The following is a 19330-nucleotide window of genomic DNA, read 5'->3' on the forward strand; positions in this document are numbered from 1 at the left end:
TGAAAGAGGTTAAGCCCGTGCCCGGGTCAGAGATGGTTATTGTAGGGCATCGAAGCACAGATAAGAGACAGAAAGTTAGGAAACCCTCTACTAGAAAGAGACAATTGACCTTTAAGAATGATTCAGAACTCTGAGCTCTTGGTGAGGGAGGGAGCAAAACAATTTCTCCCATCAGAACAGGGACCGGGAGCGTTCCTCAGCACCAGTGTTTCCACTGCTGTACAAGCTGTGGTATGGTCTGGCGTGGCGTGCTGGGGCCGGGCCACAGACACACATCGTCGAACAGGTCCATGGGTGTGCTGCCATGGGAGGTTAACTTACAGGCCCACTGCCTCAGTTTTTGTCTGACCCCGAAGCCATCTGAGAGGCTTTTGGAAACAGCTCTCCTCTTAGTCCTGGCTCAGTATCACCAGAGAATAAGGTGGGATTTTCTAAGCCTTCTCCATTGGGGCAGGGAGCCATGCCCTTGGGTGTGGGGCAGCCCCTGAAGAAGAGTGAATAAGGTATGGCTGTAGCTGGGTGGACATTGCTGGTTCCCTCTGTGGGCAAGGAGGTGGCCTGAGGGTGGCTCTCTGGGCTGAGGGGCTCGGCCCACCATCAGCTGTAACCACAGCTGCCGGCCTGTGAGGCCATTTCCGCTTTTGAAGAGGGGGAAGCTGGAATAGCTTATCTCAGCCTGGAGGAAGTGTAGTGAGCGGCAGGCAGGAGGTTTTCTGAAATGTATGTTTTTAACAGACTACTCTAAGCACGGGAATTTCCCCCAAACAAAGCGTTGGGGAAATCCCCACCCTGCTGCCAGGCTGGGAAAGGGCACTGCATTAGCAAGTCTGTGGGTGACAGCCCATCCCTTCCCAGCTGCTGCGCCACCTCCAGACCCAGCCCTGAACACTAGCTGAAAGGCTTGGGGCCTTCTCACCTTGCTTCACATCCGCCTCAGACAGTGCGGGTCAGGGGTGTTTTTCTCAGTTACACAAGAGAAAGCCAAAGGCCCAGAGATCATGGCTTTCCCAAGGTGGCCTCCCTGGGACTCAGACCAAGCTCTTGGGACTCCGCAGTTCAGTGCCTTAAAAAAGCCCTGTCAGTTTGCAACAATAAGCCAGCAAGAAAGAGACTTGTTTGTTTGGAGAAGAAAGCCACATCAGGCATGGGGGTGGGGGCAGTGGGGGTGGGGAGGGGACACAGCAGTTGTTTTCCAGAGACTAGCCAGGAAGGGGGTACAAAGCTTGCCTCCAGTGCTGATGCTGTGTGAGGTCATTTCTTTAGAATCAGTCTCCCTGAGATTGGAGAGCATGGCCTGCTGATTTCACAAGGAATGGAGCTGCCATTCATTGTGTTTCTGATTGTGTTCCTAAGAGTCCTGTTCACCAGTGGCCACAGGAGCCTAGGCCTTGGCCCCTTCTCCCTAGGTAGCATGTAGCCCTCTGCACCCCATCCTGGGGTCCTATCTGGCTGGAGTTTCTCAGATGTCCGATAGAGGGTTGTTCCCTTGTCCAACAAGGTAACAAACTTGGACGTCAGGAGGTGCCTTTCAGAACAAACTTCTAGAGGCCATGTGAAAGGGACAGGGCCATTGAACACGCAGACAGTGCCCCAGAGAAACAGCCTGCCTAAGGGTGGGTGCTTACCAACCAGAGTGAGCTGAACCCACTGTGTCCTGTTTCTGAAGCTGGTGGGCTCTTGAAAAGTGTTCTTCCAGCATTTCTCTAGCCTGACGTATGTGCTGACCTCAGCACACAGATCTGATAGAAGATGAGGTATGGACTCTCTTAACATACTCAAGGCTCTGGGTTCAATCCCCAGCTGTTCAAATATCGAAAAAAGAAGATAAGGGGAAGTCCTTCCTGAATTTGGCTAAAGCTTCAGTTAGCAAGTACTTAGAAATATAACTTGTCTGCTCTTGGGGTGGGTGAGACCTAAGGGTTTGGCATCTTAAAGTGACTGGTTTTGAGCAGCCTTCTCTCCATGTGTACGGGATTATTTTGCTGAGAGAGGGAGAATTAGTTTTCCCCAGGGATGCGCTCTGAAACGATTACACAGTACCAAGCTGACTGCCCTATGATCAGTACACAGGAGTAATACTAAACAGAATCAGGAAGTTGTATTTATACATTTATTCTTGTGTGTGTGTGTGTGTGTGTGTGTGTGTGTGTGTGTGTGTGTGTGTGTGTGAGAGAGAGAGAGAGAGAGAGAGAGAGAGAGAGAGAGACCATAATTAAAGAAGACCATGAGTTTGAGAGGGATCTGGGAAGGATTAGAGGGTGTGGGAAGTAATGTTAACTCTGTCTTTAACAAAAAAGAATGTCACAAGGAGAAAAAGTGTCTTTTTCCATACTTGTAACAAAATCTTATAGCAGAATGAGCAACATCACCTCTATCATGACTGAGTTCAGAACCCAAAGAACTGAAAGCAGGACTTCCAAGGCATGGTGAGCACACTCGTGCAGATGGCCGAGGGGTAGGAGCGCCTGGTAGGCTCAGCACATGGGGCAGACATGCGGAACAGAGAGGGCAGCACACACAGCCTTGATACAGAGGGAACTGTGACTTGGGCAGCACGGAAGGACCATGAGTGTACTGTGCTGAGTGAAACGCTCACAGCAAGGCTGACACTACACGGACACAAACCGTCTGAAATGCTTACAGAAACAGGAAATAGAGCTGTGGTTGGCAAGGAGTAGGCAGGGGAGAGAGGAGGAAAGGAAGTTAGTGTTTGTACAGGGTTTTGGTTTTGCAAGATGAGAGTTCTGGATGTCCAAGCACAGCTGTGGAGCATACCCTAACACTACTCAACTGCGCTTTAAAAAGGGCTTAAGCTGGGGTTTTAAAAAATTAGACTAAAAAGAAAAATTACATGTTTAGCTGCTTGTGGAGATATAGGCACATAATCCCAGCATTGGAGAGAAGGGGGGAGATAGAAGAGGGGAGCCTGGGCTACATAGTGAGACTGTCTCAAAACGACTAGCCAAAACAACCAGTTCTCCTGACTTTGTGGAATTACATTTTGAGAAGTTACATTATCAGTTCTTTATTACTCAAAATCACTGTGGCTTAATAAGTCGGCTTTACTGACTCCCATGGATAGCAGAGGTATTTAGAGCCTTCGGCAGCTTGTAGAAGTGACTTCAGAGTACCGGGCCTCAGGGAAGAGGTCCCCCCCCACCAGAGGCAGGTGTGGGCTTTGGCATCCATCAGGAATCCATCAGGCACACACCAGGGCATTTAGCTGCTCTTTCCCCATTAGCAGTGTTGAGCTCAGATGAAAATCGTTTACTGCAAGTGTCTGGCACCAGTCAGACCACTGGAGCAGAATGAAGTCAGTCCAAGGAGGCCTTGGATGCTGCAGGGAGCTTTTCGTAAAACCACCAGGATTCTGAATTTCTGTGAAGGCAGCCCCGGGCACAGGTGGGGAATTAGATGCAAGGGGTGAAGACCTACTGTGGAATTTTCTAGCCATAATCTGAGGTGGGTGCTGGGATTCGAGTCAAGGAGACCTGGTGTCCATCCTGGCCTGGCCTGGCCTGGCACAGACTTACTCGGTTATGTAACTTCTTGGAACCTCTCTTCCCTGCTGGCAGCTTGCATCCTCCGTGGACAGCACTGGGTGTCTTCTCTGAAGCAGGTGTTTACATGGGGCACTGAGCATACAGAGAAGAAGCATCCATCTCTCGCCCCTGGGACAGGCAACTCTGGGAGTCCTTAGGTTTAGGGGGAACTTTAAATCATAGACATCTTTAAGGTCCCAGAAGGCAAACAATGAAGACAAACTTAGGAGGCCATTCAGCCTCGCTAGGAGGAACAAAGCTTAAAGCATCAGAAGCCTAGCAGTTACTGCCACTCCCAGAGCAGTGTGGAAGTATTGAAGCTTTGTTCTCAGCCCACGTTACTGTCTCTCACACAGATCGTCTATCTCATTACCTGTAACTGGCATTGCAGAGATGGCCAGGGCTGCCCTGGAATGGGAAAGGGAAGAACATTCCATCGAAGTCCCACCACACAGCGCCCAGTAAAAGAATATTCTGCACTTCTATGTGTTTTCTTAAAATCATTTTGTTTGTTGTTTATGTATGCACACCGGGAGGTCAGGGGACAGCTGCTGAGAGTCAGTTCTCTGTTTCCACCACGTGAATCCTGGGGATAGAACCCAAGCCCTCAGGCCTGGCGTTGGGCGTCTTTACCACTGAGCCATCTTGCCAGCCCCAGTTTCATTTTAGGATGCATTTAGTTATTTATACTGATTGGTTGAGATAGGCTCTCCACACTTAGCCCTCGTGTGATTGGCTTTGAACGTACAGCAATCCTCCTGCCTCTGCCTGAAGATGTGGCTTTTAAATGGGATGGTTAAGAAGCATGAGTCTTGTCTGAGGAAGGGTGTCATGTAGGAGCATCAGGATGCCATCAGAACCAGGGCGACATGGTGTGTAGAGGACCTCGGGGCTTTGACTCCCCGAGGCTGACGAGCAGTGGTGCAGTTGGTAGTGAGTGGGATAAGGCAGGAAGACACACAAGGGGTAGCTGAGTGGTCCTGTTAGGGGGAGATAGGTGGAAAGTGGCTGGGTTCTTGTCCTCTTTGGAAGGGAAGGTAGAGTCCAGGTAGGCCATGGGACACGGAGAAGAAGAATGACCTTTGAATATATGAAACATGAAAACCTATTTCCATTACAGTTGTCAGGGCTGAACTTGAAAGGGGTCAGGCGTCTTTGCCCAGGGTTCTTTAGCCAGAAAGTGAAGCCAGCACGGCAGGCAGCCTGCAGAGTATTGATGTAGACGCATACGTGTCTTGCAGCTTGCACTTGGTACCCAGTAGTGATGGGTATAGGAAGGTTGGTATGGTCCTCGGTCCAACTTTTGTCTTCTTGTCTTTATGGGAGCCATTCTTCCCTACGGGCTGCACATCTGCCTCTAGCCACGCCCACCCCAGTTAGCTAGTGGGGAGCTGAGTGGCACCTGGGCCAGTGGAAGCCACCTTGCTTCTGGGGTGCTCGCTGAGCCTGTCCCATGACCCACCTCATTCTTGTAAGCATTTACAGCAGCAGCTCAGGTCACTAGTCATTCGTCCTTGTCACTCTGCAAGCCCATCCCCTGTGAAGTATGGCACCTTCCCAGTGAATTCTTTATATTCCCACTCCTGAAATTATGGATTGAAGATGATAGCTCCTGGCTTTAAAACAAACAAACTGATTTTCCCAGCAACGGGCAGATCAGGTGGCAGAGTCCTCACTGGCCCAACATTGTTTAGTGGTTCTTTGTGGGTAAAGTGTCATTTTCAGGGTTTTGCTCTGAGAGGCCCCTGTGCTTTTCTTTTCTTTTCTTCTCTCTTTAAATCTGTCTCAGCCGTAGCTGAAATGTGATAAGGAGAAATGCCAGTGGTGTTGGGCAGTGCCAGGTCACTGCTGGCTGACATCCAAAGATTCCTGCAGCTCTGAGCCCCAGCCAGATTCAGGGTTTGTCTAGTCTGCTCACCCGCAGTCACTGGCACCTTTTAGCTGTAAACCCAGGCAGGACACCAGGCCTCACTCAGGCTGCTGTTTCCATTACAGACCTCTACTCCCCTTCCTACTCCCTCCCCCAGTTCACAAAGGCTTTTATCTTTAGTGCTCTCCCTGGTGCCGGAGACAGCTGACTCGTGCATACAGAAAAATCTACTCTTATTTCCTGGACTTCCTTCATCAACATCCCATACACATACCCCGGGAATGTGTAATAGACCATTTACGTAATAAGTAGCCTTCAGTTCTGCACCTGCAAGGCCTGTGGCCACAGAAGGGGAATGGAAGGTACGATTTAAAGGACCACACGGTACCATGATTCTCAGACTGCTGAGGTCTGGCTTCCTTAAGACCTTACATCCCTGAGAAGAGGGGGAAGCTTGTAGGTGCTAAGGACTCATATCACACATGTACACACGGATGGCTACCCCTGGCTACCTGGCTACCCTTTCCCTAGAGAGTCAGAAGGATACCAGATTCGGGACAGCGTAGGAGCTCCCGAGCGTGTTCCTATGCATCTTGGCTTTGGGTGCAAGTTCAGGAACGGCTTGATTCAGTCCATGAGGCACTTCCAAGGCAGCTCACTACGCTGTAGCCAGAGCTTACCTGACTGCACTCAGGGGTGGGAGCTGAGGCTTGGAGTGGGAGAAGAGATGAACACTGCAGGCAGCCAGCCACCACTGCAGCCAGAGCGAAGTTTCATCACATGAGCTTGCCCAAAGTTCATGGACTCCAGAGCCTTTACAACACCAGTGTACAGCTGGGCATGGGTGTGGATCCTCAGGACTGACAGGAGAGCTCTGAAAGAGGGGTCATTACAGCACCCTCGTGAGGCTTGTGGGTGGCAGGGAACCCCAGCCTCCGGGAGTGAGACAAGAAAACAAGGGCTTATGGGTGTACCCAGCCAGGTCACATGCTGCTGGAAGAAACTGAGTGGAGCTTAGGCTCTTGGGAGCTTAGGCAGCCCAGGGTGGGTGGCTACAGCAGAGGGGCCTCCTTGCCAACAAACTGCTTCTTCCTATGGTGATGCCTTTTACCAGTCCTTCCAGAACCATGGTGAGTGAGCTCATCTTTCCTTGTTCCCAGCCTGAGGGTGACGTCCATCATGCATGGACTCCTGTTCTGCTCACCTTTCCAGGGTGGTACCTTGTTGTCTGCTCCCTGCAGCAGCCTGGTCTCCGCAGCCCACCACTTCCCTTCCTATTGTAGCGGAGTCACTCAGTCCTGCCCTATCACGTTCTGCACAAGTTACTTTCTGAAACCTACAGTGTAAGGGGACCCTGGACTACAAGCTCATTACACCCTGACCTTGAAACTCAGAAAAAAGCCAACTGGTATCACATTCCTGTGACCCAGCCCTTGGCTGTGGCACGGGGATATGAATTCTAGATCAGCCTGGGCTGTGTAGTGAGACCAGTCATAAAAATCACACACAGAAAGAGCAGGCGTGTCTTGCTGTAGCCCCAGGAGTCTCCTGCCTCCATCTTCCCATCCTCACCTTTCACCCCATGCCCAGAAGCCCCCCATCCACAGGAGATATTCATGGATACGTGAAACCCCAGACCAAACCTGACATATACTATGTGTTTCCTACCTGTGCATAACTCTGATAATATTGAATTTGTAAACTACTCACAAGGTTCAGATGAACAACAATAAAATATAACAATAATAATAAACACATAATGTAGGCTTCCAGGCTATAAAGCTCGGAGTCTGTCTGTAGCACCTTAAGTATAAGCCAGCAGGCAGACATAGGGTGTTTATTTCTGGAAATTTCCATTTAATTTTTTTCAACCACGGTTGTAAGTAATGGAAACCTTTGGAGTTAAAGCTTTGCTTTAAAGGGGTCTGTGGTCATGGAGTCACATGTGATATATGCTTCAGATTTTGCTACCGTTTACTCTTGGTCCAGCGCTATCTTGGTGTCATGGCCTGACAGGAGAGGTGGTTAGCCCCCCTCCTCCCCCTCCTCCCCCCCAAGAGCTCTTCTCAGCAGTATCATTTCCTCTCTAAAGCCTCTGTACTACCTTTGTGAGCCAGTGTCTGGCTCACGTGTTAGACACTGAGCCCCCTTGCTCTCCTCAGAGCTCCAGCTCACCAGCTGCTGGTCTTGGCTCTTGGAGGCAGACGAGCATCCCCCCATGTTCCCCAGCACTCAGCGGACCTCCTGCTGGAGAACATGGTGATAGAGATGTCCCTGCTCCTGTAGCGAGGGAGCTAAGTCAGTATGTCTCAAGCACTCAGCAGTGGTGAGAGGAACCCATTGTTCTAAGAACATCTGTGTACTGTGGTGTTCCAAACAAACCCTACCCCCACCCTTTTTACTAATTACTTTTTTAAAGTGTTCCAGTTCCCTTCCTTTTCCTCCCTCCAAGCTCTCTCACATACCTTTCCTCGCTTTCAGATGTATGACTTTTTCACTAGTTGTTAAACACACACACACACACCTATTCCTAAATACACAAGTGCAACCTGTTCAGTCTGTACATGGTACTGTATGTATGTTCTCAGGTCTGACCGTTTGCTATTGGATAATCCCGCTCTTAGCATTCCTCGGTTGCCTTTAGTTCTCCGTGTGGGTTTAGCTCATGGGTTTGCCCTCCCATCCACGTTCACTTATCCATTGCTCTTGTCCTTTCCGGCTCGAGTTTGGGACTTCATGTCAGCTTTGCTTAGTGCTAGGAGTCACAGCCTCACAGCAAACTCCCAGATCCTCCGGCTCTTACAGCCCTCCTGACCCCTCTTCCGGAATGTTCTCTGAGCCTTAGGTGTGGGAGTGTTTTATAGACTGGGACGCTAAGAACTCTGTGTTTCTATTGGTTGTGGTTTCTGCAGTGGATCTATGTGAAGAGACGTTCCCTTGATGAGGGGCAAGGGCTGCATTACTTGTGGGTGTCAGGCCAGCATTTATGACCTAGTTAGGATTGTGCCGGTTTAGTAAAGTGGAGGCTTTAGGTTCTCTGAAACCCATTACCTCGGTAGCCCTGGTTAAGCCCTCATCTTTGAAACTCCTTTCTGTTTTGGTAGAGATGCCCACAATTTCCTGTTGTGATGCTGGACACCATTCCTTGTGGGTGGATGGATGGACCAAGAGGAGGGGTGGCCCATTCTGACCACGTGGAGACCTCCTGACCTCAGCTGTACTGTTGTTCCCTCACAGGCTGCAGAGGAATGTTTCAGAAGCTCCAACTCTCCAATTCCTCAAGAATAACGCATTGCTTGAAAACATTATCCCATTCCCTTTCCTTCGCAGAGTCCTATTTAGTATCTTAGGTTGGCCTCTAAGCCGTGGTGATCCTCCTGCCTCAGCTCAGGTCAGGAATTGGAGCTACAATCCCCCATACTTGGTGTTCTCTGTGTTCTTCATATCCACACTGGAGAGGATTTCCTTCTAAATCATAAATAATTCCCTCTCCTTTGACTCATAAAATGGCACCATAGGCAATATCTGAAATGCCCTACTTCTAAGGTGCTGGGACACTGGAGCCCAGCTGCTGTTGGCACCAGCAGCCACCTCAGAGTTAGAGTGTCTGTGGAGATTTCCTAACCCTTTCCTTGAGGAGTAGAAGTTGTTGTTGTTGTTGTTGTTGTTGTTGTTGTTGTTGTTGTTGTTGTTAGCTGAGTCCTGTTCTGTAACCATGGCTGGTCTGGAACTCGTGGTGTAACCCGTGTCGGTCTCAGATTTGCTGCAACGCCCCTCCCTCTGCCTCCTGAGTGCTGAGATCACGGATGTAAGCCGCCATGCCCGTGTCTTTTTAAACACGCTTCCTCTGGCTTTTTCCCTGCAGTCTCTTCGGATGGAGGTGCGGAGTCCTCGGCCTTAGTGGATGACAATGGTAGTGAGGAAGACTTCAGCTATGAGGAGCTCTGCCAGGCCAACCCTCGATACCTCCAGCCGGGCGGGGAACAGCTGGCCATCAATGAGGTATTGGAATCCCACATGTACCAGATCCTCAGCTCTCAAGGCTGTGGCTGTCTACTGAGTGTTTACCTAGCATATCCTGGAGCTAGACTCTGCTAGCTGCTGTACAGCACTGAGTCTCTGTCATCGTCCAGGGATATGTCTGTAACTGAGCTTCCCCTAAGCACTTAGCTAAGCAGGTACCAGTCTTCAGGGCTGGCTTTGCAGCTGTTTAAATGTGTTCACTCAGTGGTAGTGCCAACACTGCAGAGGCAGAGGCAGGGAGAAGTCTGAGTTCAAGGCTAACCTGGTCTGCAGAGTAAATTCCAGCATAGCCAGGATTACATAGAGAAACCTGTCTCCAAAACCAAGAAAACCAAAAGCAACAACAACAGAAGTGTTCATCGTTACAGGTGATCCTCACAGATCTTCCCTGAGGTAAATGAAAATACTGGCCTGAATTTTAAAGTACCCTTCGGTGTTTGTTAAATGAAGTCACACTGGGCCTGGTATATGCATGTGATGCTATCCACTCTGAAAGCTAAGGCAGAAAGCTCACGAGTTCAAGTCCTCACTGGGCAGCTTTTGGAGACTCTATCTTAAATAAGGGTCGGGTAGTTCAATCACAGAGTTCACCAGGCTCTGGGTTCTATCCCCGACATCTCAGGGGGTCAGGGGGAAGCGAAATGATTTGTTAGCAAATGGCAGGTGAACTAACCCTGTTCCTTATTCCCAGTCATGTTTTGGGTTGGTTTGTTTCTACTACACTGCATTAGCACTCCAACTCCCTTTTGGTGTCTTTCTCCCCCTGTACTCCCCACCAGACAGGGTTTCTCTGTGTAGCTGTCCTGGAGCTCTCTGTAGATCAGGCTGCCCTCAGATTCATAGAGATTTACCTGCCTCTGCCTCCCAAGCTCTGGGACTAAGGGCGTGCACCACCATGCCTAGCTCTGGGACTAAGGGCATGCACCACCATGCCTAGCTCTGGGACTAAGGGCGGGCACCACCATGCCTCGCTCTGCATTATCCCCTTTTGTTTGGAACGCTCTGGAAGACTTCATGTCTTGACACTATGGAGTGGAGCATTTGGAGCATGCCCTCACCAAGGTGTCCGCTTACCACTGTGCAGCTCTGACATCCAGTGTGGTGGCTCAGAAGATTTTTCTAAAGCAACGATTCCACATACTGAGTTTGTTGGGTAACTAGTCTCCAGCTTCCTTCCCTGCCCCAGATTTCTGACTTTTCCACAGCATGAAGCTAGCTAGATGCCCGTGTAAGTTTGGATCATTTTTTGGATTAGTGGTGTGGAATGACCGTTCTGTTCTCCTTCCCCTTTAGTACTGTGCTCAGGGACTTAAGTGATAACTCGGTGCCTCATCATATGATGCACTTCCGGTTAGACGAGCTCATAGGGGTGTTCTGGGCTCCGCTACAAAAGGCCGAGTAAGCAGTTCACGGTGACTAGGTGTAGTAAATACATGCTGGGTTTATGATGGTTTTGACTTAGATGACTTAGCATGATGTGACTCCACTATGAGCCAAGGGGTTCCTGCATAGCCCAGACTAGCCTTGAACTTGTGAGCCCCCCTCAAATTCCTCCCACATGGCAGGATGACAGACGTGTTATCACATCCAACATGTGTACACACCTTTTAAAAGTTGACCCGAGTGGCCCTTTAAGAGCAGGTCACAGAAACCTACCTAATACTGTTTCCCTCCATTGGTTTCATACAACCAGTTTCCCTGGAGAGCACGGAGTTTTGCAGACGGAGTAGAACGCCTCAGCCACCCTTGGCAAGCATACCGAGCCTGCGGCTCCTCTCCGTCTGCCCACTTTGCTAGATGCTAAGCATGTTCTCCTGTCTCCATTGCAGCTCATCAGCGATGGCAGCGTGGTCTGTGCAGAAGCACTGTGGGACCATGTGACCATGGATGACCAGGAACTAGGCTTCAAGGCCGGAGATGTCATCCAGGTCCTGGAAGCCTCCAACAAGGACTGGTGGTGGGGCCGGAATGAAGACAAAGAGGCCTGGTTCCCTGCCAGCTTTGTTAGGGTAAGTGTGGCCCTCTGAGCTGTCCTGGGGTGTTCATGGGCAGGGGATTGCCGTAGAGTTCCAAAAGATTCAGTCTTCACCCAGGCCCAGCTCTTCTGTCACTGTGTTTGATACCACACGGAAGCCAGAGCTGAGGGAAATAGGGCTGGATGGAGTAGAAACCTTAATAATACCTTAGAGCTACTTGGGATTGCTTCTGCCCACGAACACTCATCGAGGGCACTGTGACTTGTGAACTCAGCACAGAGATCAGAGGCCAGGGAAGTCTCCACCTTGGTCCTGCTACCACTTCCTCTCCCCTAAGCCACCTGCCTCCTGTGTGTGGCCTGCAGCTTCGAGTCAACCAGGAGGAGCTGCCCGAGCCCTGCAGCAGCTCCCAGGGGGAGGAGCAGGACGAGGACGCCAGCAAAACCCGCCACAAGCACCCCGAGAGCCAGCAGCAGATGCGGACCAACGTCATCCAGGAGATCATGAACACCGAGCGAGTGTACATCAAGCACCTCAAGGACATCTGCGAGGTCAGTGTCAATCAGGTTACCACCTCCTCCGACCCAGTGCGTCTCATTAGATTCTCAGGCATGGCACTGGGTTGCTGCCACACGGGTGAAAATGTGGTCCTACTTGGCGATGCCGCCATGGTCTTTTCGGTGATAATTGGTATCAGGAGTCAGGGGGAGACGGTGTGTGACTGTGTAGCAACTGCTGGGATTATGGACACTGACTTCCATGTCCAGCTTTTTATTCAGTGGGCTTACCTGGTTTTGGAGAACTGACCATTAGTCTACTGATGGAAAGCTGGAAGGCTGCCCTCCTGAGCTGGCTGTCATTTTGTGGATCCTGTGGGCTGCATAGCTCTGGATGTTGATGTCAGCGCTGCTCCTTCAGCTCTGAGCACTCAGTGCTGGTGACAAGCTTACGTCAGGACACTCAGAGCTAGTGACAAGCTTACGTCAGGACACTCAGAGCTAGTGACAAGCTTACGTCAGGACACTCAGTGCTAGTGACAAGCTTACGTCAGGACACTCAGTGCTAGTGACAAGCTTACGTCAGGACACTCAGTGCTAGTGACACACTTAAGTCAGGACACTCAGAGCTAGTGACAAGCTTACGTCAGGACACTCAGTGCTAGTGACAAGCTTACGTCAGGACACTCAGTGCTAGTGACACACTTAAGTCAGGACACTCAGAGCTAGTGACAAGCTTACGTCAGGACAGCCTGTTGTGGCATGGATGAGCATGGCCTGATACTGCTTGCCTCCCTGCTGCACAAGCCTGTGGGCTTTAAAGTCACAGTTCCGGCTAACCACTGAGGAGCCCAGACTGTGGACTGCCCTGTTACCTGGCTCAGCTCCTGTCACTATTATCTCTGGGCACACGTCCTCTTAGTTGCCTGTTGCAGATGAGGGAACTGAGACCTTGAAATTTAGAGGAAGGGTTGGAAGACAGGGTGCCCCTAAGCTTAGAATCTGCATTGTCAAAGTGTGTGTTCTTTTAAAATTCATACAAGAATAGAGTGATTTAGGGTCTTGCTGCACATGCGTGAGGATGTGAGTCCGAAACCCTAGCATCAACATGAAACCTGGCCATGGTAGCCGTGTCTCTAACCCCAGCACTGGGAGGCGGAGATGGACAGATCCCATGGCCTCTCTGGTCAACCAATATAGCCAAAACTGTGAGTCCCAGTTACTGAGACATTCTGTCTCTGTCTCTGTCTCTGTCTCTGTCTCTGTCTCTCTCTCTCTCTCTCTCTCTCTCTCTCTCTCTGTCTCTCTCTCTGTGTGTCTGTGCCTGCCTGCTTCTCTCTCTCTCTCTCTCTCTCTCTCTCTCTCTCTCTCTCTCTCTCTCTCTTTCACACACCCACCCACCCCCCACACACACACACGGAGAGGTAATTAAGATCACATGTACCTGAATGGGCAGGCCTACCCACACACCCTTATACTACACATGCATGTTCACGTATGAAGAAGGCAGTGGTTTATTTTTTTATTAAATGGTCAGTTCTGTTTAAGCATACAATGCTACTTAAGGTAACTGTACGTGCATATATGGCCTTTCCTTCCTGTACCACTAACTCTTCCAAGCCAGAGCACAGCCCCGATCATGTGACTAGGAAAGTAGTAGTTAGTTAGATCTTTTGGTAGGCACAGACCTCAGGTGATCTTTAGTAGATGTTCAGACCCCTGTACATAATTATATAGACCCCTGCTATATAATGAAAGCAGGCGATGACGGAGTCCATGGCTAGACGTTCTTGTGTCTTTGCCATGATTTAATAAACCAACCCCACATTGACTCAGGTTATCAGACTTGATAGCAAGCCTTCACACACTAATCTCCCTGGCTGGGAAAGTTAGAATCTAAAAAGTGTGGAATATGAAGGCAGACATGTCACATATCTGGAAGCCTGGCAGTGAGTAGGTAGAGATTGGTGGATTCCTGGCTGGATCTTTACCAGCCAGCCTTGTCTATTTGGAGAGTTCCAGTCCAGAGGACTGTGTTTCAAATGAAAAGGACTTCCTGAGGAAGGACACCCAAGGCTGGCCTCTGACTCTCATCTATGAACATACACACGCTGCACCCTGACACGAATGCATGTATGCACAGTGCATACAGCGACAACACGCATTTGTAAACTCTTCTGTTTGAAACTCACTTCTGGAAACTTGGAAGCCGGTCACATGAAACTTTTCACTTTCATTTTGTTCTTAAAAATATCTATGGCGAATTATAGTTGTAGAAGTATGACTGTCTTCATCAGCCTCACGGAGATAAAAATAATTCTCTCTAATTTACCCCACCTTGGGAATGGTGCCCCATACATGTCATCCCTCAGCACACGGGAGTCTACACCAGAAGGGCTGCAGAGTTTGTGACCAGCCTGAGCTACATAGTGAGAGCCGATCCTAAAATTAAACTAAAATTCAGTCCAAGACTATGACATTGGGCCAAAACACAAGCAGCAACAAACTGTCCTGTTGAACTGTCTCTAAACGACACAGTTTGCTTTTGTTCTTTGCAGGGCTACATCCGACAGTGTCGTAAGCACACGGGAATGTTCACCGTTGGGCAGCTAGCCACTATTTTCGGAAACATTGAAGACATTTACAAATTCCAAAGGAAGTTTCTGAAAGACCTCGAGAAACAGTACAACAAAGAAGAACCTCACTTAAGTGAGATAGGATCCTGCTTTCTTCAGCACGTATGTGACCCTTCCTCCATTAATCACATCCTGTCAGACAATAGCGTAGAAAGATACCTTGGCCAGAGACATTCCAGAGGCTTCTGCCTTGCCTCATGTACTGCCATTAGGTAGATAGGAGTCTTCTTCCCACAAGAGTGAGTGATCCAAGGTCACATGCTCATAGGCAGATGGCAACACAACCTCCGAGGTTCAATGCTGGTGACATGAGTTATTGACACTTACTATTCGACTGACTATAGCCGACAGTAGAAGAGTTCAGAGATCTTATTACTGTGCTTAGGAAATAGTTCTAGTAGTGCTAACAACAGCAGCAATATCCCCTCACTTCCTGGGTGCTGGCCCCGGTGGTTTTCTAGAGGCAGGAGGCTAGAGCTGGCGAGGATAGACCTTTAATTGCTGAGCATGGAGGCTCCTTAGGAAGGCAGTCAGGAGTGGGTCCCTGGGTGTCCAAGCATCTTTGAGACCTGTGTGGCGAGTAGTCTGGTCCTGTGGGTGGCTAGGGAGAGGCTTTGAGGTGAGCAAAAGCAGGGCAAGAGCAGTCAGGTGAGTGGCCTCAAGCACAGAAGATCCTTAACTGCTGGTCGCTGCCATGGTCAGCCCTGTTGGGTAATGATAGCCCAGGGTACAAGGAAAAGGAGACGTTTTAAAAGGTATCTTCCAAGGAGTCTGGCAAGGCTAATTGTACCAGCAAAGAAAGAGCAGTGGTCTCTGGTATCTATGCAATGGAGGTAGCAGGTAGGAGGTGGGAAATCACGTGGAGGGGAAGGGGGACTTGGGAAACCTGCTGCATTTACGCTCAGTCAGGCATGCATGGTGGGATGGGGGAAACAGGAAGGAAGGATAGTTGTGAGCGCATGGCCCAACAACTCTTCGAGGCTGGAGAAAAGGTGGTGGCTAGGAATGTAGACTCGCACCCAGTGGCAGGGCTTTTTTAAAGCAATGTCTACCTAGTCCTGAGGGAAAGGATTGCTGGGCAGAGGAAAGAGTGCAGCTCCATCCCAGGAGGGCGGACAGCATGAGAGTGGCAGGGCAGCAGTGTGGCTGCCCCTCAGAGTGAGACGGTTGAGAGAAGGGACATGGATGGAACCTTTCAGTCAGAGAAGGTGTAACACGTGGAACTAGCCCCAGGGGATAGCTAGGGAGTGCGTCGGCATCCTGTGGTACCTCCAAGCCAGAGTTTATCAGTGGAAGGAGGGGGTGAGGATGTTGAGCCTCACTCAGAGCATTGCTTTGCCCCTCTGCTGTACCAGCTGCAGGCTCAGGAACTGAGCGAGCACAGTGGTAGGATACCCTCTACCCTTCCTTAGAGAGAACCCAGCTACCACTACCTCCGTACCACAATCTTCCTACTCACCAGCCATAAAGGCCAGCATCAAGTCTGGATTGCCCTGCGGTCTTGGCCTGTCCCCCTCTTCTCCAGAGTGTCCTCACTGTCAGCCCAGAGCCGCTGACTGATGAGGTTGCCTTCCCTTCCAGCAAGAGGGCTTTGCCATCTACTCTGAGTACTGTAACAACCACCCAGGAGCCTGTGTGGAGTTGTCCAACCTCATGAAGCAGAGCAAGTACCGGCACTTCTTTGAGGCCTGCCGCCTGCTCCAGCAGATGATCGATATAGCCCTGGATGGCTTCCTCCTCACACCGGTGCAGAAGATCTGCAAATACCCGCTGCAGCTGGCTGAGCTGCTCAAGTACACCACCCAGGAGCACAGGTAAGCCAGGGGCCATCCAGAGACCATGGAACCAAGCACCAGCCAGCCTGGTGCTTCTGCAACGGCAGGGACAGGTGGTGGTGGTGGTGGTGGTGGTGGTGGTGGTGTGGTAGATTTACTACACGGCCTCTGAGCTTCATGGAAGAAGTTTTTCAGATGTTTACAGTGCTTATTGCTTTAACAGAGTATGTGAAGATATTCTATGACTTCCAGAAATAGAAAAACAAAAGAATTCTATTGGTTTTGGTTTGTTTGGTTTTTTCCTGACAGAGTTTCTCTGTGTAGCCCTGGCTGTCTTGGAACTCACTCTGTAGACCAGGCTGGCTTTGAACTCAGAGATCTGCCTATCTCTGCCGCCCAAGTGCTGGGATTAGAGGCTGTGCCATCACAGCTGGCTCCTTTCCTCTCCCCCCCCCCCGTCCCCTGTCTCCCTCCCTTCCTCCCTCCCTCCCTTCCTCCCTCTCTCTTTATATAAAACAAAACAAAAAAAAAGTTCTAGAAAAAAAGGCAACAGCAAAACTGCTTAAATTCTGCCCTTCCTCAGGGACTTTTAACAAAAAAACATTGTCCCTTTTCTTTGCCGGGGTCCACTTCTTGGGCAGTTCCAGTCTTGTTTGTTTTGCCTCCCGCCCTGCCTCTGAGAATAGCCTGTGAAGACAGGACTTGCTCTGCGGACAGTCCTGCAGACTTCCAAGGACTGGAGCTCCCTTGTGTCTGGTCCCCCGCCTCTGCTCTCAAGCCTGTTGAGATTCTAACTCAGTCCATCAGGGTCCTTGCTGTGCCGTCACACGAGCCCAAGTGCTCCCGCCTGTTGACTGAATTGCTGGTTTACAACATCCGCAAAAGACTTCCACTGAGCGAAACCTGAGCGTAACATTTTCTTATAGAGGCACGCAGTGTCCTAGCCTCTGTGTAAATTGCAAATTTTGATTTTAGGGTTTTCAGTACTTGACAGTTTTAGAGGCGTGGGCTGGGGCACTGCTGGAAGACTATGAGGCTGTGTTGTTCATGGCCTTTCATGTCCCTCCTGAAACAAGTAGAAGGTGAGACTCGATGCAGATGATTTTGAAGCAGCTATATATAGCAGAAGTGGCTGTGTCGAAATCAAAACCGAGATCAAGGACAGCTCTCTGTACTAGTGAGAATAATTCACAGTTGCTATGACTAACACTTGGTTTCTGTGGCATTTACTTTCATTCATGGTGATTTCTGGGAAATGAGAGGCAACATTCTTATTCCAAAAGAATTGTGAATCGAGTTCCCTCAGCTCACTTAACCTGTGCACACTGTGGTCCATTCACCGGGAACAATGGCTCCTACTCAGAGCCTTGTCTAGACCATTCGCATACAAATCTGGGGACTGAGCGCCCTTATTTTGTCAGCCCTTACTTGTGAGCTGCATGTCTTGCAATTAAACTGGACTTCCCACTTTGCAGCGACTACAACAATATAAAGGCGGCCTATGAAGCCATGAAGAATGTGGCCTGCTTGATCAATGAACGCAAGCGTAAGCTAGAGAGCATCGACAAGATCGCCCGCTGGCAGGTGTCCATCGTGGGCTGGGAGGTGAGTGCCACTCACACATGCGCAGCGAGGCCCAGTGACACATACTTTAGCCTCCCGTGATTGGCGCTGTGCGTTCTGGCTTTAATGGAATGTTAATTTGGAGGGATTTTTAACATACAATGCCTCCAAAAACATTAAGTCTGAGTAGGTGAGGTGGCTCAGAGGGTAAAGGTGCCAAACCACAGATGTGACTTTAATCCCCAGGCCCCACGTGGTAAAAGGAGAGGACTCACCCCTGCGAGTTGTCCTCCAGCCTCCACACGGGCGATGTGACCCACGCGTGACCATACACTTACATATATGCATACACACTACGTAGACAATTAAAAGTAATTTTTAAAAGGCACAAGGACACTAGTACATTGGTTAGTGTCTGGTCCTCTGACCTGCAGAGCCAGTTCCCACACAGTCATAGAACACAGCAATAGGAGCATGGGGGACCCGAGTCAGGTGACATATTTGGGTCCTATATGATTGAAGCAAATTATCTTTTATTGTCTCTAAGTTGAGGAGGAAAACATTACTTCTGAGGCTACATGATCATTATTTAATAGTACAGATAATCCTACCTGATAGTAATGGTCCAATGGGTGTACTTAGCCTTATTTGCACACCCATCTGCATGTGCGTGTGCTCACACATGCACACACATGTCAGAGTATGTTGTGCCTTACCATGTTCACCACGTTCACATTTATGAATGCAGGGAATCCTCTCAGTGCTCCTTAGAAGTAGGCATCACTCACGGGACAGGGAGAAGGCCCTGAAAGGTTTAAGTACCTTCTCCAGGCCCAGGAATCTGGACTGCTCACCTCTGCAGTAAAATGGCAGCTAAGAACAGCCTTTAACATTGTTGCTAAACCAGACATGGGTCACTGTATCTACCAACTAATCAGAACTGGCTTTCACAGACTGAGGAGGTATTGGGTGAGAAGGCAGGAATTGGGCTGGAGTTACTGAGAACAGGGTTGGCTACAGAGAAAATGCTTTTCCCAGGAGCCCTGAGCATGCCTCAGACATCGCTGTCTGGTGATCCCTTGTTTTTTCAGTGAAGAATCTGGGGCACACAATTGCCCTAGGGAAGGAAATAGAAGAAATATTTTGGAATCAAACACTTTTGCCTCCAAAACATTCTGTGTCTTATTGGGATCAAGGGAAAATGAAAATGTCAGAGATGAAGGCCAACTTCATAGCAGACTTGTTAAGGTGATATGGATGTCTGTCCCACCCTAGGTGTTACAAAGGGGCACTTGCTCTCCAACCTTAGATCCTAAGGGGACCATCTCATCAGAGTTTACTAAGTTCTTGCTGGCAGCCTGGCCTTTTGTTTCCAGGACCCTAAGCTAGCTACTCCAGAGAGGAGGTAAACACATGACTCGGGAGCCATAATAGTCGCCGTGTCCCTG

The 19330-nt window shown here is 49.7% G+C and overlaps 1 protein-coding gene and 1 long non-coding RNA gene across 6 annotated transcripts in view; one reads left to right on the forward strand and one right to left on the reverse strand.

The window, feature by feature from the left end:
• Window positions 1-19330, forward strand: part of Spata13 (spermatogenesis associated 13) — a 129294-nt gene that overhangs the window by 101582 nt on the left and 8382 nt on the right. For all 3 annotated transcript variants that reach the window (NM_001431427.1, NM_001431428.1, NM_001431429.1), the window contains 6 exon segments: window positions 9278-9414; window positions 11265-11444; window positions 11777-11962; window positions 14467-14646; window positions 16126-16358; window positions 17795-17924. In NM_001431427.1, coding sequence (NP_001418356.1) covers window positions 9278-9414; window positions 11265-11444; window positions 11777-11962; window positions 14467-14646; window positions 16126-16358; window positions 17795-17924 — 1046 coding nt within the window.
• Window positions 2130-8248, reverse strand: LOC148000981 (uncharacterized). 3 transcript variants are annotated; one of them, XR_015638833.1, is made up of 3 exons: window positions 8008-8248; window positions 5960-6286; window positions 3010-5337 (listed from the first exon to the last, which is right to left on the reverse strand). It is a non-coding gene; the product is annotated as an uncharacterized LOC148000981 (long non-coding RNA). The 3 variants fall into 3 exon arrangements; XR_015638834.1 differs by lacking the exon at window positions 8008-8248 and adding an exon at window positions 6617-7077; XR_015638832.1 differs by lacking the exon at window positions 8008-8248 and having other exon boundaries at window positions 2130-5337; window positions 5960-6374.

Source organism: Rattus norvegicus, chromosome 15 (genome assembly GCF_021556685.1).
Source record: "Rattus norvegicus strain SHRSP/BbbUtx chromosome 15, alternate assembly SHRSP_T2T, whole genome shotgun sequence".
Lineage (NCBI taxonomy): Eukaryota > Metazoa > Chordata > Mammalia > Rodentia > Muridae > Rattus > Rattus norvegicus.